The sequence below is a fragment of the Pyxicephalus adspersus genome, chromosome Z (assembly GCF_032062135.1).
Source record: "Pyxicephalus adspersus chromosome Z, UCB_Pads_2.0, whole genome shotgun sequence".
Classification (NCBI taxonomy): domain Eukaryota; kingdom Metazoa; phylum Chordata; class Amphibia; order Anura; family Pyxicephalidae; genus Pyxicephalus; species Pyxicephalus adspersus.
The window spans coordinates 19,423,153-19,448,353 of NC_092871.1; the positions used below are offsets into that span (position 1 = coordinate 19,423,153).

Consider the following 25,201-nt stretch of genomic DNA (forward strand, 5'->3'; position numbering starts at 1 on the left):
GAGCAGAAGGATGGGTCAAGGAAATCCCCCTCCGAATGCTGGAGAACACGTGACTTCCCCTTTCCTCGTACCACGTGGGTTAAAGGAGAAAAGAAACAGTTCTGTGGAAAGCGATCAATGTAAACAGAGATAGCGCTGCCAGCAGCCGGAGCGCACTCACATCACTTTCTATATGATCGCTGTATGGAGGATTATTGTAGATTTAATCACATAAATATTACTATATACAGACCTAATATAAAGGATCGATGTATGAAATGCACTGTATGTGGTAATATACAGGGGGGGAGGGGGTGCAGTATTCATATATATATTGGGGTTATATATGGTATAGGAGGTATACAGTCCCAATATAGGGGATCAATGTATGCAATGCACTGTATGTGGTAATATACAGGGGGGTGTATGCAGTACTCCTATATATTGGGGTTATATATGGTATAGGAGGTATACAGTCCTAAATGCTCTGTATGTAGTAATATACAGGGGGGTGTATGCAGTACTCCTCTATACTAGGCTTATGTTCTCTACTACATACAACCTCAGTATATGTGTATAGCCCTAAATTACCATATACAGAACATTGTATACATTGATCATCCTATACCTACATAAAACACCAGTATTTAGCCCTAAATTACCATATACAGATATATAAGACCCCATTATAGGGTACTATAATGTTTCTGGACCTTTTTAACATGAGGGAACAACAAACCTTTCAGGTCTTCAAGCGAACACCAGCTATAATAATACATCCACAGCCCACAGTACATGGTATGATGGGGGTCAGTGGTAAGAATCCCACCCTTACAAATAGACAAAAAGATCATTAATATCTGTTAAACTGACCGGGAGGCAAAATTGCTTATTGCTGGAGGAACCCCTAGTTGAAAAACACTGGAGTATGGTATAGAATCCTAGTATAGAGGATCAATGTATACAATGTTCTGTTTACAGCAAGATATGAGCTTGTATAAGTACTCCTTTAACACATAATGCCCTGTATTTTACTATATACAACCCCACATTAGAGGATCAATGTATATAATTCTCTGTATACAGTATTACACCAGGGGTTGTAAACATCCTATACCCATATAAGACCCCATTATAGACAAGTACTGTAAAGAGTGCCAGTATAGAGGATCAATGTGTACAATTCCCTATACACCACTCTCTACAATCCCAGCATGGACGAAAACTGTATACAATCCCAGTATAATAATCTACAATTCCAGTAAACAGGAGTCCTTTATACAATCCTAATATAATAATATATACAGTTCCAATATAGGGGAGTCCTGTATACAATACTAGTATAATAATATATACAATTCCAATATAGGGGAGTCCTTTTTACAATCCTAGAATATTCATTTATACATTTCCTATAAAGGGGAGTCCTGTATACAATACTCATATATTTATATATACAGTTCCAGTATAATATATACAGTTCCAATATAGGGGAGTCCTTTATACAATCCCAGTATATTATTATATACAGTGCCAGTATAGAGAAGACCTGTATACAATCTCCGTATAATATATACATTTACAGTAAAGAGGAGTCCTTTATACAATCCTAGTATAATAATATATACAGTTCCAATATAGGGGACTCCTGTATACAATACTAGTATATTTATATATACAGTTCCAGTATAGAAGAGTCCTGTATACAATACTAATATATACAGTTCCAATATGGGGGAATCCTGTATACAATTCTAGTATATTAATATAGACAGTTCCAATATAAAGACCTGTATACAATCCCAGTATAATATATACATTTCCAGTATAGAGGAGTTCTGTATACACATCCAGTATATTACTTTAAAGAATCGAGAGAATAGAGAGTTCTGTACACAAATTCCCAGTATATTACTGTAAACTATACCAGTAAAGTAGTATATATGTCACCTGTACATATCATCTCCTGTATGGAAGATTATTATACACAAACTGAAAGCAATTTTACCTGGGGTTGTCATGCAGGAGATAGGAGGACTTTCCCATCCAAGGGCTGGAACTCATCAGGTTGTAGGATAATATTATGCCAATGCCATGTCATCACTCGTTCACACCACAAAAATCTTGCCAACCTTGCTAACTATTCTGCTTCATTACAAAGGCAGCAGACTGACATTGCCAGGATACTGAAAATTTTCCTTAGCAAACATTTAGATCACAAACAGGGAAAGCAGCTCAGGAATTACTGTAGGTCTAATAAGTAGAAGCGATTCTTGGATTCCCCAAAGAAAATGGACCAGTTCATAACTGCACCCTCCACATACAACTGCTGTGCCTTGGGCATTCAAGAAACAATACAAGCAAATGATCCACAATATCAAGCAAGACCCCATGCCAAACAAAGTTTAGTATATTGGCTGATGTAACTTATTTCACAATACTTGCTATGGGTTACTGATATTTGTTGCATTGCCTTAATAAATAGGCTTATTATTATTATTACACAGTATTTATATAGCGCCAACATATTATGCGGCGCTGTACAAAGTCCTTAGTCATGTTACTAGCTGTCCCTCGAAGGGGCTCACAATCTAATGTCCCTACCATAGTCATATGTTTTAATATAGTCTAAGGTCTGTTTTGGGGGGAAGCCAATAACCTAACTGCATGTTTTTAAAATGTGGGAGGAAACCGGAGAACCCACACAAACACAGGGAGAACCTGCAAACTCCATGCAGATAGCGTCGTGGCCGAGATTTGAACCTGGGACCTAGCACTGCAAAAGCCAGAGTGATAACCTTTGAGCCATCGTGCTGCCCTTAGCTAAGGTAAGAAGACTCATATTTAGTGGTTTTAAAACAGATTTTTGATGGGGTCCCAAAATTAAGAATCAAAATTATCCTATTCAACCCCATAAACAGAGCTGTCTAGTTTGCATACATTATGATGATTTTTATGTACTTATATAGAGCTGATTTATTACACAGTGCTTCACAGAGGACAACATTTGAGGGGAAGCCGATTATCTAACTGCACATTTTTGGGATGTGGGAGGAAACCGAAACATTCGGAGGAAACCCACGCAAACAAAAGAACATACAAACGTGTGGTAAATGTAACACATCTTGATGGTTTACAGGAATCCTTAAAAATCTTTTGACTTGTTAAAACCACAACTCCTCCCCCATGTTTTCATACAACACACTCCTCAACCTGCAAAATGGGGATTATTATTATGTGTCTGCTAGCGGAAGAAAGACTGCAAAATCAGTTTTTACACACACAGTTTAAATGCTCACAGATCAAAGCTATGAGTAATAACCTGCCAATTGTAGAGAATATGAGTAGTATGGCTGCCATACTGTTTAAATAGTTTTAACTTCACTAGCTGCACCTTTGTGTTGGGTCAGCATCAGCCCACAGGAGAATAAAGTGTAAGGGGACTTTTAGAAAGCATTGAAAGTTCCTTTACCCCACCCCTTTTACTGTGTTAAACTTATCTACCCTCTTTATTATTAATAAACAGGATTTATTTAGAGCAAACATATTATGCAGCGCTGTACTTTAAATAGGAGTTGCAAATGACAGACAGACAATGACACAGGAAGAGGAGAGGATAGACAGTGACACAGGGGGAGCTGAGTTCCAACATTGGATTCCCTGGGGATGTGCTGCAATGTGTAGATATCTGCTTGCAGCATGCACATTAGATCCTCCTAGATTGTGAGCTCATCAGGGCAGGATCCTCTCCTCCTGTGTCACTGTCTGTATTTGTCTGTCATTTGCAACCCCTATTTAATGTACAGCACTGCGTAATATGTTGGCACTATATAAATCCTGTTCATTATTAATCCCCAATAACGTCCCAGATCTATAAAAGTAAATGAGGGTCTACTGAGAATGTATGAATAGGGCTAAGAAGAGTACAGCCAACCACATGCAAACATTCCAGAAGAACACAGGAGAACTCAATATTCTGGGTTAGTGTTTCAGGGTGCATTCCTTTCTTAACCATTTTAACATGCGAGAACCCTGGATATATGGTGTTTTTTTTTTTTTTGTTTTTTTTTAAAGGAATCTATCAGGATTGACAGAGCAGTGTTTCTCATCCTTCTTAACATGCGGAACCCTTGAAATAACTTTCATATCTCAAGGAACCCACTTTTAGAATTACTATATCCACAGCTCAAAGTATGTCAGTGTGGTGGTCAGAAGGAAGAATGACACATTATCTTTATTGCATTGCCTGGAAAGTAAATATAATCTCCTTTCATTTCAATTCCAGAACATATAGACAAATGGAAGAAATATATTTTATAACTACAAGCAACATCATTCTTCTTTCTGACCTACTGATAAGTTGTGCCCCCTAATTGACCAAAAGTATCAATGGCACTATTTTGCTTTGCACCTATTTAATAATAATGAAAATGCGTCAGGAAACTCTACTCCATAGAAAAGTTACATTTAGAATGAAGCTGTCAGGGAAGAAGAATATCCAGTGCTTGCTCTGGGCTTCCATCACTACTCTTTGCTTCATTATTGAGCAAACCAATGATGTGTAATAAGTGATGTGACACCTATTTTGGGTCACTGACTCACTCACAGAGAAAAAAAAAAAAAGTATGATGACAGCACCAGAGCATGCAGAATAAAAAAACAAGTCAGTACTGGTAAAATGTAATATTTCTCTCCTGACAGGTGGCTTCCAAGCAACAGCCAGATCTTTCAGAGTTGGAGCAATTCTGGAGATAACCACCATTTTAGAACTTAGATGTGACAAGTAAACTGTAAATGGGTCCCACTTAGAACCAGGCCAGGCTTTGAACATTCAACTGTTTATATATTCAAAGCAGTAAAACATTTCTTAATACAATCTTTAGCCTGTCTCATGAACACTCCCCCTCCCTGTAGGGACTTGGTCACCTACCGGTCTGTCAATATAAACACACAACAGTTGCACAAATAGAGAGGGGGAGAGCAGAGTGCTGATATCTGAACCACATTACTACTTTTTCTGTGAATTCTGAAAATGATTGCTAGTGCTAGTTTGTTTGCTAAGAATATACAATAAATATAAGGGTATATGTTCTAGCCACAGTTCTACTTTAAAGCAAAATGATTATAGTTAGTATGTAAAAAAGACACCAGGCTATTGAGTACAATCATTTGGGTTAACTGTTAAACTACATGAATATATTAGATTTTCATTCCTAGGGACAAACGTTTATCATCAACTTCGGTAAAAATCTGGCACCTGTGCAATTGTTAACCAGTTATCCATCCTGCAGGATCACTGAATGACCATCATTGAATGACCACTGCTGGTTCCTATAGGGAAGGTCCCGTGGGGATGTCTTCTGCTCATCTTTTTTCCCCTCCCCATGGAGCAGTGTTGTCTGTACATTTCTACTGCACTAATTATTGCAGCCCTACTCAATCAATTTATGAAAGAGTGAGAAAGGTTTAGAACCTTTGTCAGGTGTTGATGAAGCTTGTAACGCTTCCTCCACTCTGTCCAAAAAAAGAAAGCTTCAGGCTGTAGTTGCACCTTAAAAAGACCACATATGAAATTGTAAACTGCTTAACAACAGTGAACAAACTTCCCAACAATGAACATATCTCCACCCAACTCACTCTGGTTTATTTTTTTTGTTTCACAATTTCATGTCATAATTTGATTACTTACAAACTAAACAATTGCTTAAAACTGCGCTAATTAGTCTTTGATGATTTAAAAGACTGCTGGATTTATTTCCTTAAACAAAATGGGACACCAACAAACACCAACAGTAGCGAGTGGGACAAACCAGTCACCCCTCTTGATGATGTGGGCTCTTGTAGTAACACAACTGGACTAGTACAATTCAGTGCAAAAAGCAATGGTGTCCATTAACCCACAGCAACCAATCAAATATTCTTTTAGGGAAAAAAGATGCAGGCAACAACAGATATCCAGCACGCTGCTAATACTACAAACAAGGACACTGCACTCCACTTACAATGCTTTGAATGTAACAGATTTCCCACAACACCTTGCAGTCAGATCTGGAGATATTCTGGGAGTTATTGGACAGGATTGCACTCTTACTAGGACCTGTATGGCCAGGGTCCAACCTGAAAAACGGCAAATTACGATTCAACTGCCTGCGAGTAGTAAATGCTTCAGGTGTGAATACATCATTATTAAGATGTTGTGTTTTACATAATATGGCAGTGATCGGGAGTGCATACTTACAAAGAGTTTGCATATTAGGTTATCAGTATGACTCACGGCAGTCTTTTATACTGCCATGGCCAGAGAGAATTCCAAAACACGTATCTGATCACATGATTTTGGAAAACAGGATGCCCTGGTATACACAAGCAACATAAGGCACTGGGTAAACAGGCTGTATGCCCTGCATGAGTCTTTCAATGCCAAATGTTACCATGTGACCGGAGCGCGGACTTTAATTTGTCCAGTATAGGTTGCTGACATTTACTCTTGGCTGCCACAGGATAGTGGATACTGCTGCTCTTTGCACTATTTGATAAATCAAAATGAGGATTATTCACCCACACTGTCCACAGGCAATGATAATGAGATTCTTATTGGTCACTGTATTCTTGTAAGGAATTGAATCTTGCAATGTTGGTAAACAACCCTCGTCCTTCATGTCCAACAAATATTTTACCTCAATACAGATTAAAAAAAAACATACACAGTGCATTTTACAACAGGAAAGGTGTGTTGTCTTCCAAGATCATTTAAAGTGACCATTGCAATGTCAGCCATGAAAACAATAATACACAAGCTCTGGTCAGACACTGTAAAAGCTCAGCGTAACTTAGACTGGTCCACTTACTGCTGTCTCTAGTCAGTAATATGTACAGATGAAACAGTGCAAACACATCTAAGCCTCAAAAGCAGAAAACTGTAAGTAGAGGACCTGTCACATTTTAAATATTTATCCATTAATCAATGCACAATATGACTTTTTTTTTTTTTTACACTGAACAAAAAAAAAATAAAAAAATAAAACAATTTAATTGTGGGAACTCATTTCACATTAAGTTTGACTCCCATACTTGGGTCTATGGTATACATTAAATCCCTCTTATGTGACATTCTTGTTTTATTCTGTGGAAAATTTGAGCACAATGGTAGTTTAGGCTCATCCATGAGTTAGGGCACAGAAAAAAATCCTATACTTCACAAAGAATGATGATATTTGTATTTTTAAAGGCAACAAGTGTGTTTCAAGTGCCTGATAATCCATGGATTTGAGAATGTGTGCAGCCAATATTAGTAGACAGCTCCTGGACCATGTTTAGAACCCTGGCTCTTTGTATATGTTAATACCCTAAGGGAAGCAAAACAGCAAGTTGTGGGATCCCTTGGTGCAACATCGGTTTGCAAGCTCCGAAAGTGCCGCAAAATCTGTAGGAAATAAAGCGGCCGTATTTATTAAACTTAATTTGCGCACTGATCCCGTGGAGGAGTCATGACCGAGAGGCAGGAATATAGACACGTCACAACAGAATTATATAAGAGAAAGGATAGCAGTTCAAGAGGGAGAAGCAGAGGAGTGGGGACCAAGAAAGAGCGGGAAGGAACAGGAGAGGCGGGATACAGGCAGAAAGACAGAGGATGACTGAAAAGCAAGGGGTGGGGGGGCAGAGAAAGACAAACTTCACCAGTCCCATATACATATTGACAGGGAAACACCGTCTCAACAAAGAAGGTTTGGGACAGGAGGGCTTTATATATAAAACAGCAGCCGATTTACCCCCCCCACAGGGGGATGAACAGTTCGTGTAGGGGTAAGGAGGTATGGGAGAAATAAATCAGTCTTTCTTTTTGTCTTCTGCTGGTTTAGGTTGAGATGTGTCTTCAGGGGAGGAGGGAAGGATAGCTGGCCCATCCAGGGCTGGTTGGGAAACAGGTGTCTCGCCACTGGTCCCAAACTCATTCAATCTCGTAGGATCCACTCTATAGATCCAGCGCTGGTACAAATAGATGAAGAAAACAACATCTAGAGATGAAAAAAAAATAATTATCAAAATCTGCTAAGTAATCCTTTCAGAGGAATTTGCACATTTAGTGAAAATCCCTTATACAACAGCAACAGCCTCATCCTGCCACTTAGAGTTGTCAGTACAAAAAGATCTCTCCATACAGTCACAACTGTGTATGATCACAGTGCACTATCATATTTACCAAGCAGATAAAACTGTAGAGAAAGCCAACTGTAGCCCCTTGACTTGGTATAAACCAGCAAGAACTAAATAAGTTAATCATCTAATATTTCAAGAGCCTGTGCCTAGGAAGAGATGGGATATAAAAGGCTGACGGCAACATCAAAACTCCAGGACCACCAATTCTGTACACAGTAGATGGTGTTAAAGCCAAACTAAATCCTCCATTTATAACTGTAATGAAGTCAGGTTGTACATTAAGTCATTCATATAGCTCTTTAAAACTTTCTTTTTCTCAGCCAAAAGATAAAGCAAGGAGTAAGAAAAAAAAAAACCCTGTGCCACCAGCACATATCGGCCCAAGGCTATATTAAGTTCTATAGGGATCTGACAACCCTTACTGAGTACTTTTCTAATCAGCAGCACTCTTCCCTCAAGTAAGGGCTACTAAATGGGTAATAGTAAGGAGGTGTATCAGAAAAACAGGCTGCTTCCTAAAGCTGCGTACACACGGCAAATTTTTCTCGCCCGATAATCGGTATCGGCCAATTATCGGGCGAAAATCTGCCGTGTGTACAGTCGGTCGTCGTCCATCGTCCGACGACCGTCCTGGCGGATCCATGGACGATGGACGACGACCGATCCTAACGAAAGGGAAGGGGAGAGCGCGCAGCAGGGTGCCGCTCCGTCGCTCTCCCCCTCCCCTCTCCATAGAGCATGAACGGTGCTGTATGTACAGCATCGTTCATGCATCGTGCAGTCTTTTCTCGTTGGAAAGGATCGTGAAAGATCCTTTCCAACGAGAAAAATTGCAGGTGTGTACGCAGCTTTAGTGAAAGATTATCTTCAGTGCTGCAACAGGGAGTGAGTAAACCATTGTTGCAGCAACTAAAGAGAAACACAAGCAGAAAAAAGGCATATTTATAGTTTATGCAGTCTAACTATGATCGCACTAAAGTAAAAAGTTCAATGGTGCCCTAATTATATCGCGAGTAAAAAATAGAGCTCACCATAAATTTGTAGACACGTACAACATTTATCACAACAAAAGGACAAAGATTTTCGTGCAAAGGTGTAAATTCCTCATAAGGATCTTACCATCTCTTAGACACCCGATCCTGTACATCATAGGCATCTTGATGACGAAAGCAAAGAGATCATCGATGAAAGTATTCAGCGCTTTGTATGTTAACATCCTCCATGGGAGGTGGGCTACTGACTTCAGCTTGTAGTTAATGAACAACTGGGGAGTCATTGTGATAAACCCTGTAATATAAAGAATATTATATCATGCTATATCAATTGATATCATGGTTCTAACAAACTTTTTTACAATATTAAAAATGTTTATTATTCCTAAAACCAGATCTGCCACAGTCATTTAAACAAGAGTATTTGTTTTAGAAGAACACAAGGGTTATTTTTACAACCTCTTCTGTTAGGACATTTCTTATCCACGAGACTATGCAAGTGGAAAAAAAGAGTTTTATATATGTAGGCAGTAGTAAAATGTGCTACTGAAAAAATCCAAATGCCCAGAGAAACCCATAAGTTACAAACTTTCCTACATTGGGCCTTTGGGCTAAATCACTTTTTGTGCTGCAGCACAGAGCAAACTTTTTAAAAGGACACTCCAACACACTAATGCAACCCATATTATATACTTTGAGGTGTGCAGTAATGCAGTGTTTCTCAACCGGCTGTTTTGGGGGGTAACTGATGAGTTGGGTCACAATACAGGGCCCACCAACTGCCTACAATTCCTTCCCACCTAGCTTTAAAAAATTCCAGGGTTCAGTACTGACCATCTCAATAGGAAATAATGCAAGTTTGGGCAATACTGGTAAAAAATTCTTCCCTCAGAAACCTCACAATGACCCAGAGACTTATGCCAGGCCACACGATGGTACAGCTCTGGTTTTGGAAATGGTCTATTATAGGGCAACAGAGATGTAGCTCATAATAATTTAGTGATGAGCCCTGGTGCACATCCAATAAATAATCTGCTAATATAGTGTAGTCACCCAAGAAGCAGACACAGCAGGCCAGTACTATAATGTGAAATGTTTTCCTAACACCAAACCAATAGAAAGCTTAAGTCTAGCAGCACATAATATATATGTGTTCAAGTTTGGAGCTTCCAGGTGAAGCTTTGCTCAGAGAAGTGCAGACACCTTAATTAAATATATATTTTTCTAGTTTCCCTGTAATCATGTTCATCAGTGCATTGTTCTGTTTCTCTCTTAACGGGATCACAGCCCCGATTATATGAATTACCAGTGGTGGTGAACCCATTTCTATGTAAAAAGCCAGCTCACAGTTGTCTATACTTGGAGTTTGGGCAACCTTGGTGATATTTGGTATGTTCCTGGAATACATGCACATGTCCCCCATGTTTTTTTTTTTTTACTATAAAAACACACCAAGTACAGAAATAGAGATTCACAATGCTTACCAAATGTGAGGAGGAAGCCATACAGCATGCCGAGTACCCAAGAATACCATCCCTTGTGCTCTAGGTACAGCAGACTGTATACTGCATAGCATCCCAACAATGGGAAGAGGATCCAGGACAGGTACCGGAATGCCATCTGGAGACATAAAAACAAATTCTTTAACATAAAGGGGAAAAGGAAATCCATCATGTTCCAACATCAGAGACTTCTATTACCTAAGTGTAGACTATAACATATTTAGTACACCCACTGATGAAGTTCTAGTTGTTTATAATACCAAAACCAATAAAACAATCATTCACAATGCAACTCCCAGCAACCTCTCCTCATATGTAATCATGACCCAAAAATCAAAAAGAAAATTCCGAAAACAGAACGAAACTACAAATTAAAATAAGGCCTAAATAAGGTTAAAGTAATGTATATATCTAAATAAAACATTTCCACACAGGGAAAAAAAATGATTTTAAAGGAAAAAATATACAATTTTATTTTAAGCAACATAAATAGATGCAGTCATGAAACTAAAAGTGTGTTTAAAAAAAACCCAGATCATAATGTTGCCTTTAGAGGCAACATTATGTAATGTAAGGCACTTTAGATAGACAGGGTCAAGTATGGGGGGAGTTGAGGTTTGCCTCAAATTCAAATAAAGTAAAAACAAACTGACCAACATAAAAAGCGTAAGTAATCAAAATAGGGGCACTGATAAGGATTCACCAGAAGTGATGATAACATTCAGTTTGTGAAGTCGGTTCTAAAGCAACATTCATAAAATGACATAGGGTTGGGGCATCAAACAAAATGGTGTTACCACACCCCAAAATGGTTGGGCTTCCCCAAACCTTTTCCTGACTAGAAAAGTTTTCTAGGGGGGAGCACTGCTGGTTCTTGTCTGTCTAACGCTAATGCAAGTAATGACAACATTAACAGTGGGGATTGGTGATACAGACATAACTAATAGAATGTATATAATTTAATGCTTCCCTGCAATGTTTAAGGGATTTTGGTCTGTCCTGTAAAATTAGCTTCCTGTGATATAGTGGTTGCACTCAACAAAGCCTTATACATAGTGATCTTTTTCCACTCCCTGTAACCAAACCTCTTAATAATCCACATTTTCCTCCATGTTGGTGGATGGGAATCCCGAGCACGTTTGCCTTCAAGAATGAGAAATGCTCAACTATGACACCTCACAAGTCAGCAATAAATTAAGATTTAAGAAAAGTGCATGCCACAGCTGTCCTTAAGGCTGCCAAACTGAGGGACAGCCGAAATAACGGTATCCCAGTAGGTAATTTAAAAGGGATATGGTACAAAACCAGCAATAAATAGAGAACACACTTACATCATCATAGACCTTTGTAGAAGATTCTACATATGTGGACTTGTCCTTTAGTATAATCTTGGGGAAGATTCCAGCCACCTTTTGCTCTCTGTCCAGCTGAGAGAAACAAAACAGGGTACATGTTAGAACCAAAGCGTACAAGGTAAAAATAATATTTATTATTAAAGCCTATATTTCCCTTAGGCATCATTCAAGTTTACAATGAATTTACATTTTTACAAAGGTAAGTTTAGTACTTGTCCAGTCACTTGCACCCTCAAAGTCCACACAATCGATATAGGTCAAACCCAATTCATTATGATAAATTGCAAGAATTTTTTGTAAGGAGGAACAAATCCATCACATGACACGGACAGGTTATGTTGTATGTTACTGCTATCCTATCAAAAACTTTCTCTCCAGCATTGTGCAAAGCCTCTATGCTTGTCACTGAGGGCATTGCCCTACATTTGAACACCCTGGATGGAGGGCAGGCATTTTTCTATTATTTTTTTCACACACATATATATATATATATACACACACAAAATTTTAAATTTTGTGAAAGAAGAAAGCTGGAAGAATAAAAGGGTGGTAGTTGCAAATGTTTAGGTTGCATTACATTTGTGAAAATATGCATCAAAACTATATTATCATAATAATTCCTATTATAATATTACCTTTATTTCCAGAAAAAAAAATGTAACATGTGATAGCCAAGTATGAAATTTTAAGACATGAAGAATGCACCAACACTAAAGTAAAAAGTCAAAAACTTTATTGACAACAAATTTAGCTCTTACCCTGACATCCATGACCTTGGTGATCTTCCAAAAATCAATAAGCAGACCAATGCCAACGCTGACCTGCACCACAAAGTTGGTCTCATTGTCCAAGATATAAAGCAGAACAACCATAGACTGAAAGACACCAAAGATGACAGATCGAACAGACAGACCCTCCAAAGACTGCCGACTGTTCCAGAACTGGATATCTGAAAGATGACAAACAAACAAATTAAACTTGAAGGCATAAAATATATAATGCACATATCAGTTTTAAAATGCATCAATGAACTTACCATTCTTAAAAGCCAGAAACTCAAAGATGCTGTGTATAATGGAGACTGTTATTGTGAGAGCCAGAAGGTATGGGTTGGTCTCCAGAAGAGCCACCTAGAAAGACAGACAATAGTTTAATGTCTCTCTAGGAAAATAAAAAAGTAGAAGAAAACTATAATATGGCAGAGATCTACCTTATCTTATCCCTGCACATGACCTAATCAAAAAAATTACACAGACTTTAACTAGGCTTTAAACAGCCTACCTGTCATGATAGCTCCTTTAGTAAGGTTTATGGGGAAAAAGCACATGTACATGTACATGAAAAAGTACACGGATTTATAGGCCTTTGTGGTGCTTGGAATTCATTAATGATATTCAGAAATGATATTTAAAAGAAACGGTAAGGTCTTTGGGCCAGTTGGTAAAATGCCTTCATGTGTCCAGATTACATGTAGAAGACTGTTAATAATAACTAGAGATTTACTATAAACAAAAAAAGTAAATCTCCTTTCAAAAGGTGGTGAGGAACCATATAAATGATCTTTTAAATTTTAATAAGCCCATTGAACTTTCAGTTGAAAATTGCTAAATACATTTCAGGCACAAAACAAACCGTCCTTTCCATCTGATTCGGGCCATGCACCTACCTTAACAGAGTCTTGCTCTTCATCAGATTGCTCATACAGGTCTTCTCCCAGAAAATTCCAGGGGCTACGAGAGTTTTGAGCTGCATAGAGCTGCCACCTCCACAAGGACAGAGGACAGAATGAAACCCGTAATGGTAATGTGGTTACGCTAGAGTTAATTGGGGTGTAATCTTTCTGTAGATTCCAGTAGTCATTAAAATATAGGATAGGGTAGTAGTCACCACTGACAGCATCAAACTTCACATCTAAAGCATAAATAAAATAAAAAATTAGTAAAATTTATTATGGTCTAAAATGTCTAATCTATACTTCAAAAATGACAGCTCTATCCTAAATTTGTTATTATTGCAAAACTTTGATTTTGGTGGTTACCATAAACAGTACAGCAACCAGAGTTGCTTGGTGACTCTGGTAGGTGGATATCTCTGTTAGTATAACGAATGACAAGTTATCTGCACATCCTCAAACCAGAAAGGACAACACCTTAAGAGTAGGTTTACAATTTTTGGGTCCCCCAAAAAACTTAAAATGTACAGGCATGCTAAATTGAAAGAAAATTAGCCCTAGCTTGCATCATCAATGAATCAAATACCAGCAGATGATATGGATTAGAGACTATAGTGAATGAATAAATAATAGAAGTGATGTATAATAAGGCAAATAATAAAATCTTCAGGAAAAAAAACACACAAGATGATTTTCATGGATAGTGACATGTACAAACAAGTACATTGAAAACAAATACTATTGAGCCCTACTTACATTGGTCAAGAGGTGGGGGGACACTTCCTTGTACCCATGGAGTGTGATCATCAACAATGTTTATGGTTATATTTGGATGCCAGTGAGAGATTATTTCAATGGGTCCAAAATCTTCAGCCCTCTGAAATAACACAGTTATTGTAGAATTTGAAAGCACACAAAAAACAAAATGGCAATTGAACCAAAGTGAATATTACCTTGATCACCTCTGGATCGGCCTCCGTTTCTCCAGTCAAAAGATTTTTGGTTTTGAGGAAGCGTTTGCGTTTGAATTTATTGAGCACTACAAGAAGATGAAGAGAGACACAGAACCCAAGAGAAACAGAATTAGAAAGGAGGTAGGTAAAAAGGAGAAAATAAATAAATATATTCTATCCTGCCCTGATAGAAAAAAAGGAAGTAGGCTTTTGTAGGCACATGTAAATGACAAGGAATATTTATTATATAATATATTTATTACCTGAAAATAACAGAAATCTGCTATGCCTACACCTCAGCTAAACATATAGATCCTGTGCTTCTCAAGTTCAACACTAATCAATTCTTGTTTTGCATTGAATCAAACAAGATTGTAAGTAACTGATCAGAAAATATTAGTCCCGTCCTTCTGACACATTTCGTCTATTGGGTTCCTCAGAGTTTTTTCTTGGGAGACCAACATTGTTAGTTGTAAACATAGAACAAAAAACAGGAAAACTCAATATATAACAAGTTCATCAGTATATAATACAGAGGGTATATAGTATGTGAATATAATATTCATATATACAAACATGATATTGTGAAAAATATTTATATATACATAAACGTACTCATTAAAAAATGATGAGTATGTGTATGTATGTATATTGAATTATTTTCCACAATATCATGTGGAACACTATAAACTAGTGTTGATATAAAAAGGAGGAATGATCATTATGAGTATCTTTCTCAGGTAAACATTCTGTTATCTGTAGGTACCCTAAAGCTGAGGATTAGCCTGCTTCCATTGTGCTTCCCTCCCTAACCCTTCTTTTAGAACCAGAGATATTGCCACGGCTTCTGTATGCAATGCAGGAAAATCATGCTGGGTAGAAATGTCCAGCAAAGTGCTCTACAAAGCTACCTGACCCCTTTCTTTCTAGATCTTTTAAGAGCACTCTTTAACAGTCCCAATGCAATCAGTAGGCTGGCTATAGGGAGGAGAAATATTGCAAATATTAATAAAACTTGGAACACTTGCAACAAAATTGCAAATTACAGTGGTGCATTAGTTTACGTTGCCATAAAACACATGGATGCTCCCTTAGCACCTTGTGATGCTAATTGCAGTTGAAATGAATGTTTCATTATTGTGTATAGTGTATTGCTCTACCATGTGGTAACAAGCGTTGCTGCAGCACACAAATGTAAAGGGCACCATGCATTGCAAGTGGTATAGTACGAATGACATATTTCATTTTCTGAGCTATAACTAATATTTAGAAACAATCCGACGTTCTTACAGTTTTCTAAATGTCAGGAAAGAAATTTGAGTGTTGTGATTGAAAAAATCCTCAATACATACCAAAACATAAATGATGGGTAAAAGTAAATAGGGGAAATAAAAACAGAATATAGGAACAATCTCCTTACTCCGTGATGTATGAACAGTAGATAGTCTTCGATACAGAGTCTTCTGGCTGGGGTCTGGGTGGAAGCCACTCTTGGTCAGATAAACATGAATGTAGTAAGAGCCATTGTTCTGTACTCCCTGAAAAAGTCCCAAGAAATCAGCATAATAAATGATTAGTACTATAGGGTTTAATACAACCATATATAATAATAAATAACATTACGCCTGCAATGTCATATTTGCTCTAAACAAAAGATTTACTACTGGCTTTATTGATAAACCTGTACAGATGTGTGTGTGTGTGTGTAAATATATATATATCCATTCTAATAAACCTGCCATGAGGGAAACAAAGTGGCTGAAATCACTGACTGAGCTTCCAGGCTCTACTATTAACCCAATTTAAATACCCAAAGTCATTGACCCCAGAGCAAGTAGGAAGATAAGGTCTTCTGACTTATCTGACTGGCTTATCGGCATATTTGTTGCATGCCTTAAAGTAATAAATGCAGTGGGACAGCATATGATTTAAGAGAGGTAACATTTCCAGAAGAAGGGAAGCAATAGTAGCTTTGGTCTTCTTTTCATGACGCGTGTATTTTAGTAATTTTGTCTCAGTTTCTATAGCTGCAATGATCTTTGATACGGAAGCCAAAAACACAGATGAACAAAAATTCCCGGACCACTAAATGCACGGACTTTAGACCGCGCATGCGCGGGGAGTAAGGTGTCACTTAGAGAGAAAGAAACTTCCCCCCCAGAGTGACATCATTATGCCAGAACCCCCCACTCTCCCATCACAGGTCTGAGCCTGCAATAGGAGTGGGTGGGTTTTGTCCAGAGACACAACCTGCCCACCGCCCTGAACCTGCAATGTCTCCATGAGACATGGTCCGTGGCTCTGGCCAGTGTGCCCACCAAGTGGGGTCCTTTTCCTGACCCTACTGGAGGGTGCACCAGCCAGAACCACGGCCCACCTGTGAGACAAACCGGGGGTTGGGGACCCCTGCTATAGACAGATATTTCAGTGATCAAGAGCTCAATAAACAGTTGGATAGGCTTACCTCTGGAACGTTGATTTCTGAGTACTGCTCGTAGCAGCCATCGCCATTTTCACCACTGCTCCAATCTCCATAGACCAAGTCCTTCTGCTCCCAGAAAAGGGCAGCAGTGGAGTTAAACTCTGTGAAGTGTTCTTTCTCTGACAAGAACACATGGAGGTCCTGGAATACAAGAAATCAAAAAAAAAAAAAGGGCAGTCATGTAACAGAACTTAAATGTACAAAAGACTAAATCATGCAGTCCAGCATAGAAGCCATGTGATCCGACCTAAATGGCATTAAAAATACTTTGAACATTTATTTTAAATACATAATTCCATCCATACTCGTTAACTTTCTGCCTGGCTAAAGTTCAGTTTCATATTGAAATTGGTCTAGATAAAACAAACATACCATTAAAGTGTCTCTAGGAAAAAGATTGCGGCTTGGAGGTCGAGGAGCCCCGGGGGTTGTGACTTGGTCCTGGGGTGTTGAGCCTCTGCGAAACCAGCTGCTGATGGCCCATATGATAAAAATCCTATAGGAGAAAGAAAATGAACCATATGATGATCTGGTTAATTTTGTCTCAGTTTCTATAGCTGCAATGATCTTCGATACGGAAGCCAAAAACACAGATGAACAAAAATTCCCGGACCACTAAATGCACGGACTTTAGACCGCGCATGCGCGGGGAGTAAGGTGTCACTTACAGAGAAAGAAACTTCCCCCCCAGAGTGACATCATTATGCCAGAACCCCCCACTCTCCCATCACAGGTCTGAGCCTGCAATAGGAGTGGGTGGGTTTTGTCCAGAGACACAACCTGCCCACCGCCCTAAACCTGCAATGTCTCCATGAGACATGGTCCGTGGCTCTGGCCGGTGTGCCCACAAAGTGGGGTCCTTTTCCTGACGCTACTGGAGGGTGCACCAGCCAGAACCACGGCCCACCTGTGAGACAAACCGGGGGTTGGGGACCCCTGCTATAGACAGATATTTCAGTGATCAAGAGCTCAATAAACAGTTGGAAAGGCTTACCTCTGGAACGTTGATTTCTGAGTACTGCTCGTAGCAGCCATCGCCATTTTCACCACTGCTCCAATCTCCATAGACCAAGTCCTTCTGCTCCCAGAAAAGGGCAGCAGTGGAGTTAAACTCTGTGAAGTGTTCTTTCTCTGACAAGAACACATGGAGGTCCTGGAATACAAGAAATCAAAAAAAAAAAAAGGGCAGTCATGTAACAGAACTTAAATGTACAAAAGACTAAATCATGCAGTCCAGCATAGAAGCCATGTGATCCGACCTAAATGGCATTAAAAATACTTTGAACATTTATTTTAAATACATAATTCCATCCATACTCGTTAACTTTCTGCCTGGCTAAAGTTCCGTTTCATATTGAAATTGGTCTAGATAAAACAAACATACCATTAAAGTGTCTCTAGGAAAAAGATTGCGGCTTGGAGGTCGAGGAGCCCCGGGGGTTGTGACTTGGTCCTGGGGTGTTGAGCCTCTGCGAAACCAGCTGCTGATGGCCCATATGATAAAAATCCTATAGGAGAAAGAAAATGAACCATATGATGATCTGGTTAATAGCTTTAGAAAATTACAGCAGTTAACATTCTTGTTAATGAACACTAAACTCTATGACAGCAGAATCTGTAAATTCAGTAATGTTTGGATGTAGTAACCCTTTTCAGTGTACAGCCCAGAAATTTTTTTAAGCCAGGTGGGAAAAAATTGTAGGCGGGTGGCGGCCCCTATATTGTGACCCAACTCAAAAAAACAGCGAGGTGGTGGGTGAAAAGTGCCAGGTGGTATGTCCACTACAAGGGGCGGCGAAGAACACTGCTTTTGCAGAAAGTTTAATAATAAAGCTTACCCTGCATGAGTAATCTCGCCAACAAGCTGAATACTGTTAGATGTCCCAATGTAGTTATGGAGCAGTGGGGGAGCCAGAAAAGTACCCAACATACCTGTAGGTGCCAGATTCGTCCCGCTTCTTCATTGATGCTTATTAATTACTTAAAGCGTAACTAAACTCAGAAATTTTACATTATATAAAAAGGTAGACAACCCTTTTACTTCCGCTTCCGCTTTAAAAAACAGAGCCTAGGGGGGCCAATATTAACTACAAGTACAGCTAAACTATATTAATCCTTACATTACCATTCCCCATATTATTAAGGGTAAGAAGCAAACTGTGTTTGTATCAAATATATTTAATAAGAACAGGTATTCATAGATCACTTACCTGAAGAGAACACCTTTAATCACCTGCCATGCATTGGGGGGAGGAGGCTGCTGTTGTTGCTGCTGCTGGTTTGGATTCTGTTGGTCAGGGGCAACAGCTGCTTCAGTTCCGACAGAGCCATTGATACTGGCCTAAAAAAAGAAAATCATGATCTAAAGCAGCATTCATTAAAAATCGGTCACCTAACACTGGTTTTTATTCTATTTTGGCTTTCCTCTTCTGAACCTTGCTTTGGTTACCCCTGAAAGATGTCCTATGAATGCATAGGTACATAGAAGGGTGCTGGGTCAATGACTGACTGCACAAAAACACCTTCAAATAGCACAGCATGCACAAAAACACCTTCAAATAGCACAGCATGCACAAAAACACCTTCAAATAGCACAGCAAAGCATTCACTGCTCAAACACCACAACATGATCGCATGAGCGTGTGTTTGGTAAACAGAGCCCTCTTAGTTGATGTTTGCAATATATGGGTATCACAGGATAGGGTATGGGCTGTGATTATTGTTCCTTACCAAAAAAAAAGGTTTTCTTTTTTTTGAGTGTCCGGGGATCTGGCACAGTGGAGGTACAGCTACCCACTACTCCACCCAGCACCACTTTATATTTTGTGAACAAAAGCAAGGACTGCAATAAAATAACTAAGGTTTGGATGGTCCACAGGATAAAGGAACCCAAGAAAAAAAGCTCCCTCTTTTCCTTATTCTTATTGATCAACATTATACAATATAACCACCATCCCATAAAACGCATCTGACAACCTAAAGCAATTTAAAAGTCAGTTTTGCAAAGCATTCTGGGACTTGTAGTTTAAAAAGCAGCTGACATATTCCAAAAGCCTGTGGACAACCTCCATTATGTGGGATGTACCACCAACGTGTTTAATGCAACCATAAACACAACCAAAACAATACTTGAATACCCTCTGTATGTGGACACAATAAACAATGGGGCCTTTGTGTTTTCTTTTGCAGAGACAGAGAGGTTTTATTTCAGGGAAACACAGATCTACAGAAATATACAGCGCTAAGGATTAACTTGTTACAGTAACAAATACACTGTATTTGGCCAACTGCCTACATTCATTGGACAGAAAATACACATCCAATACCTTCCCTCGTAAAATCAAAGTGTATATGTAGGAACTGGGCAACAATAAACTAGAAATCTATAAATTGTAAGCTCCTTTGGGCAGGGCCATCTCCTCCTGTGTCATTGTTCGTATCAGTCTGTTGGTTGCAGCCCCTATTTGATGTACAGCGCTGTGTATTATGTTGGTGCTATAAAAATAAAGTTTAATAATTAATTCTGGGCATAAAAATGTCATCCCAGCAATGTTGTCAGCTCTACCTAAGCTCTCCCTGTTAGACTACAGAGTACCCCCTTCCTTTCCTCCTCCTTAAAACATAATTGCAGGGTCCCAATCATCCCCAGGCTGCCCTTATAGTCCATACCCCCCCCTCCCCCACCTCTTAGGCTACGTACGCATGTCAGATGATTCTCATACGATAATTGCCTCAGGGCACATATCAGACGAGAATCTGGCGTGTACAGTGCTCGTCCTGGAGGATCCATGGCTGATGAACAATCGTAATGAAAGTAAAGGGTAGAGAGCGCAGGGGGTGCCGTGCAGTTGTTCTTTCCTTTCAGCTCCTAGCACAAGTATTACAGCAGACTGTCAGATGTTATCTATCCCCTGTGGATTGATAAATCTGATTACAATGTCTTCTATTGCTTGAGTTATCAGAGGTTTTTCCCATCTTTAAAACCTACAGACTGAATAATTCTGTCTTATGGTGTTCTAATTGAATTGTGTAACTGCAGAGCTTGAACCGACACATGCAATTATAAAACAGAAGCGGAGTTTGTGCAGAACATACCTGGCTTAGCAAATCAGAGTGACAAGCATATAGGGTTTAACAGAAAAAAAAACATTTCAGGATATACTATGCTTCCAAACAATATAACAATTTATACTGTATGTTCAGGTCTTGGAGGAAAAATGGAGGCCATGTTCCCCTAACATTACACTCACCTTTTTCTTGCTCCTTCCATAGCTTTGTTCAGCTGCTGTTGGGATGGACAGAAAGCTCTGTGTATGATCACAAATGATAAGAGTTTACATGCCTGTTCCCCGTATTTCTACGTGACAGCACTGGAGCCCATCACCAAAGTTGTCACATGAAGGAAGGGGAACGAGTTCCATGCCCCTCGTACCTGGATGTACTGGGTATTTTATATATTTTCTGACAGCAGTTAAAAAAGGATGAGAGGCGCAAAGAAAAGTGACTCTTTTTCTAAAAATGCTGTTTAATAACTCTTATCCTGGCCTTCAAAAGAGAATGCAACAGCGGCAAAGCCTTCACCTTAGAATCTTTAACGATTTCAGGAATTTAGAGGGCACAGTGCATGTGTAGAAGGGTACTGACCAAAGACTTTAAATGACAAACCTTAAACTGTACCAAAACTCAGAATTTTCACTTTACATAAAAGGGTAGACAACCCTTGGCCATCGAGAATGAATGGGAGCGCAGAGCCTCCTGGGATACCTATGTCACGTATGTCAAGAGGCTTTTGGCTGCTCCTTCTGCACATGCCCAAGCAATTCAGGTATGCGCAGGAGGAGCCCTTTCACGAAAAGGTAAAGAAATTGCCGATCTTACGCATGCGTAGTGAGATCGGCAAATTTTTTTCCCATCTACATCACCCAATCTTGCGCCTGCGGGTCACGTAGGAACAAGAACAGAGAGAAGATATTGGCACCTAGCGCACCAACCCGAAGATGGATCCCAGGACCAGAAGGAAGAATTCTCCAGACAGATGGACTGCTCTGTGGGATTGAAAGTAAGTGTATTTTTTTGTTTTGAGTTGTTTTTGGGTTTACTTCCTCTTTAACTTCATTATAACTGTTAGGCTTAGGATCACAACCGCGGCGAAGTTGTGGTGCCTCTGGGTAAACACTACATGTAGCTTCTCCTGATACCAGCCCCATAGAGAAAGAACAGGGGGGACAGTGAACTGTATTAGTACTGCTCACAGTTGTCCAACGTCAAGATGCTAGTTTAGAACTAGTGATGCTAGTGATTAAATTTTTCATGTCCACATTGGAACTATGACAACAAAATATATTCATGTAGTAAACATAGAAGCACCCATGTCATGCGCAGCGTGATTGGCAATCTTTTCCCCATCTACATCACCCAATCTTGAGCCTGCGCAGTGCGAGATCAAGTGACACAGGAAGAAGATCCCAGGGGATGTTGGCGCCCAGTGCTTCTTCTGCCGCAGGCCAAAACAGATGCCAGGACAACGCAGGACCCAAAAGAAGAAACCTCCCAACAGATCAACGGGATTAAATGTATGTTTTTGTTATTTTGAGTTTAGTTCCGTTTTAACCGATTTCATGTAAAGAGACCTTGACCATTTCTTTTCATCACAAATCTTCCCAAAAAGATTATATGTGAGTTTACAAGTCTTATAGATTGCAAGGTAAGTTCCTCTCCTCTTGTGTCATACTTTTTGTGTCTGTGCAGCACGGTGGCTTGGAGGTTAGTACACTGGCCTTTGCAGGGCAAGAACGGCCATGCGCAGAAGAAGCCTTTCCTTTAGTTGGAGGAAAAAAATGCGCAGTGAGATGGGCACATTTTCCCTCCATCTATGTCACCCAATTTAGCGCCTACGCAGTGCGAGATCAGGTGATGTGTGAAGAAGAACACGGAAAAAGACTGAAGATGATGGTGGCACCTATACCTTCCTGCATGCCAGGGCCAAAGAAGGATACCAGGATGACGCAGGACCTGTTTGAAAAAAACTCCTAATGGATAGATGGATCTTGGGTAAGTTTGATTTTTTGTTATTACTTTACTTCAGCTTTAACAGTACTTTGTGTACTTGGATTAGGTGATCAGCCATTTTCATGCCCCCTTTGTCTATTAGGTGACGTGTGAAATGCATGTTGTGCAAACATAATTCACTTTAGTGCAAGCTAAAAATTTGTCAAGCTTGCACAGTCATTTCCCTCCCTGGTTACAAAGCCGTAATGAAATTATGCTATGGATGGTGAGCAACGGGCAACAACATTCATGGTCAGATTTATCTCTATAGTGATTTCCTGTAATCTAAAAGCAGCTGCAATAAGAACATTGGCAAAACCATGGTGCTATGCCAAGTTTAAACTTACAAAAAAGATAGTAAGAGAAACTAGTGAGTTTGAGACACTTTCATTGCCTAACATTATTTACTTGAGTAACCTACCTGTGTACTTATCCGAATCTCAAAGCCCATCACACATATCTATGGGACATTCCCCTGATCATCTACAGCCTTGATTCTAAAGATCCATATGGGAATAAATTGTAGAGGTATGGCCAATGATTTCACAGCAGGATGTTAACATTGTCATCGGGCATAGCCATGGGCTATGGCACAAAGGACACATTGGTAGCTCTCACATCATCACTCACTATGCAGGGCCAGCAGAGTTGCATTGTACATGAGTCCACAACCCAGAGAGCCGGCTGCTAAGGGAGCAAAGGTTCTTTTTAATAACACCCTAGGCAACTATGGACACCCAATCCTTGCAGTGCATGAAGGGCCTCACTAAAAGGTGATTTTCTATTTCTTCAGTTCAACATTAACCATAACTCTTCCATCCTTTAACCTTTAGTTCTTAATGACTAAACAAGTTAATGTGTGAAAAGGTCATCAACCATTACAATTCTTGAATAAAGTCTGAGGAGGTGTAAACTATAGTTGGTGAAAATATACATATGGTACAGAGAACTAAATCACAATCTAGATGTAAAAGATGTCTGCTTGAACCAGATTCACCAAAATGTATTGTTAGGGAGGACAAATATTGCATTTGGCAACCAACAGGAGGAAAGCCATGGAATGGGGGTCCACAATTAACCATGAAACTTGCAGTCCATACAACTGCTACAGTTTTTCGCTTTCCTTTCACTAACTTAGGCTAGGCTCCGATAATCACCTCAGTGCTGATATCAGATGTGTGTAGACATGAATCTGAAGTGTGTAGAGCACTCATCCGTAGGACCCTCCTAGCAGATCCACAAATGACAGACGAGGAGCAATCGCAATGAAAGTGAAGGGGAGAGGGTGCAGTGGGGTGTCGCTCCGTCATTCTCCCCCTCCCCTCTCCATGGAGCAGAACGGTGCTGTATGTACAACATTCATCTTCCAGTCTTTTGTCGTTGTAGAGGATCCTGAAAGATTCTTTCCAGCAGCAATTATTGAAGCGTGTACGCCGCCTTAGTGTTTCTCAACCAGAGTTCTGTAGAACAATAGGGTTCCTCCAGGGATTGCTGGGGCTCCTTAAGCAATTTGTGCCACTCAGGTGAACTGACACAGATGATCTTTAATCTGTAAGGGTATAATACCTGCCAATGTCCATCAATGTAAGAGACATTCTTCCTACTGACCACCAGGCTAATATACCGTGATCTGTTAATATAGTAATTATAGAAGGGGTTCCCTGAAGACCTGAAAATGATTTCAATGTTTCCCTTACATTAAAAAAGTTATGAAATTCTGTTCTAACTTTTGCTGAGGCACTATGGACTCTTGTTGTCTATAGACAACTATTGGTGATCATTTTAAACTTATTCTGGATCCGCGTGTCCTCATCACTACACTTGACCTGGGTCAGCAGCTCCTCACACTATACTCACCCTGTGTTGGCAGATGCTCCAGTTTTTATTTATTCAGGATCCATATGTCCTCATCGTTACACTTGACCTGGGTTGGGGGCTCCTTTTCACTATACCGCCCATTGGGTGATCATTTTACTTATTCTGGGTTGAAAATCACTATGCTTGACCTGGGCCAATGGATCCTCCTCGTCCCTACGCTTGACCTGGGCCAATGGATCC

The 25,201-nt window shown here is 39.6% G+C and overlaps 2 protein-coding genes across 2 annotated transcripts in view; both read right to left on the minus strand.

Annotated features, from left to right (window-relative positions):
• Positions 1–5,602: 5,602 nt before the first annotated feature.
• Positions 5,603–17,587, minus strand: CLPTM1 (CLPTM1 regulator of GABA type A receptor forward trafficking). Its single transcript, XM_072431631.1, has 12 exons — positions 17,468–17,587; positions 17,078–17,236; positions 16,034–16,151; positions 14,614–14,699; positions 14,417–14,537; positions 13,655–13,899; positions 13,025–13,118; positions 12,747–12,937; positions 11,965–12,060; positions 10,616–10,751; positions 9,259–9,426; positions 5,603–7,997 (listed from the first exon to the last, which is right to left on the minus strand). Exons 1-12 carry the CDS (start codon positions 17,468–17,470, stop codon positions 7,810–7,812), a joined length of 1,605 nt encoding a protein of 534 aa, XP_072287732.1. The 5' UTR covers positions 17,471–17,587; the 3' UTR covers positions 5,603–7,809.
• LOC140343967 (putative lipid scramblase CLPTM1) overlaps positions 17,481–25,201 on the minus strand; it is an 8,909-nt gene continuing 1,188 nt past the window's right edge. The window contains exons 2-5 of the mRNA XM_072430872.1: positions 19,306–19,436; positions 18,480–18,603; positions 18,090–18,248; positions 17,481–17,591 (exon numbers count right to left, since the gene is read on the minus strand). Of these exons, the coding sequence (XP_072286973.1) occupies positions 17,481–17,591; positions 18,090–18,248; positions 18,480–18,603; positions 19,306–19,436 (525 nt within the window). The remainder of the gene's footprint in view (positions 17,592–18,089; positions 18,249–18,479; positions 18,604–19,305; positions 19,437–25,201) is intronic.

What these genes read in the sequence shown, in the direction of transcription:
- CLPTM1 (XM_072431631.1), bottom strand. An exon ending in GTTTCTGGCTTTTAAGAATG is followed by an intron (nt 12,938 to 13,024) that starts GTAAGTTCATTG and finishes GTCATCTTTCAG; the next exon opens with ATATCCAGTTCTGGAACAGT. An exon ending in CCAAGGTCATGGATGTCAGG is followed by an intron (nt 12,061 to 12,746) that starts GTAAGAGCTAAA and finishes TGTTTCTCTCAG; the next exon opens with CTGGACAGAGAGCAAAAGGT.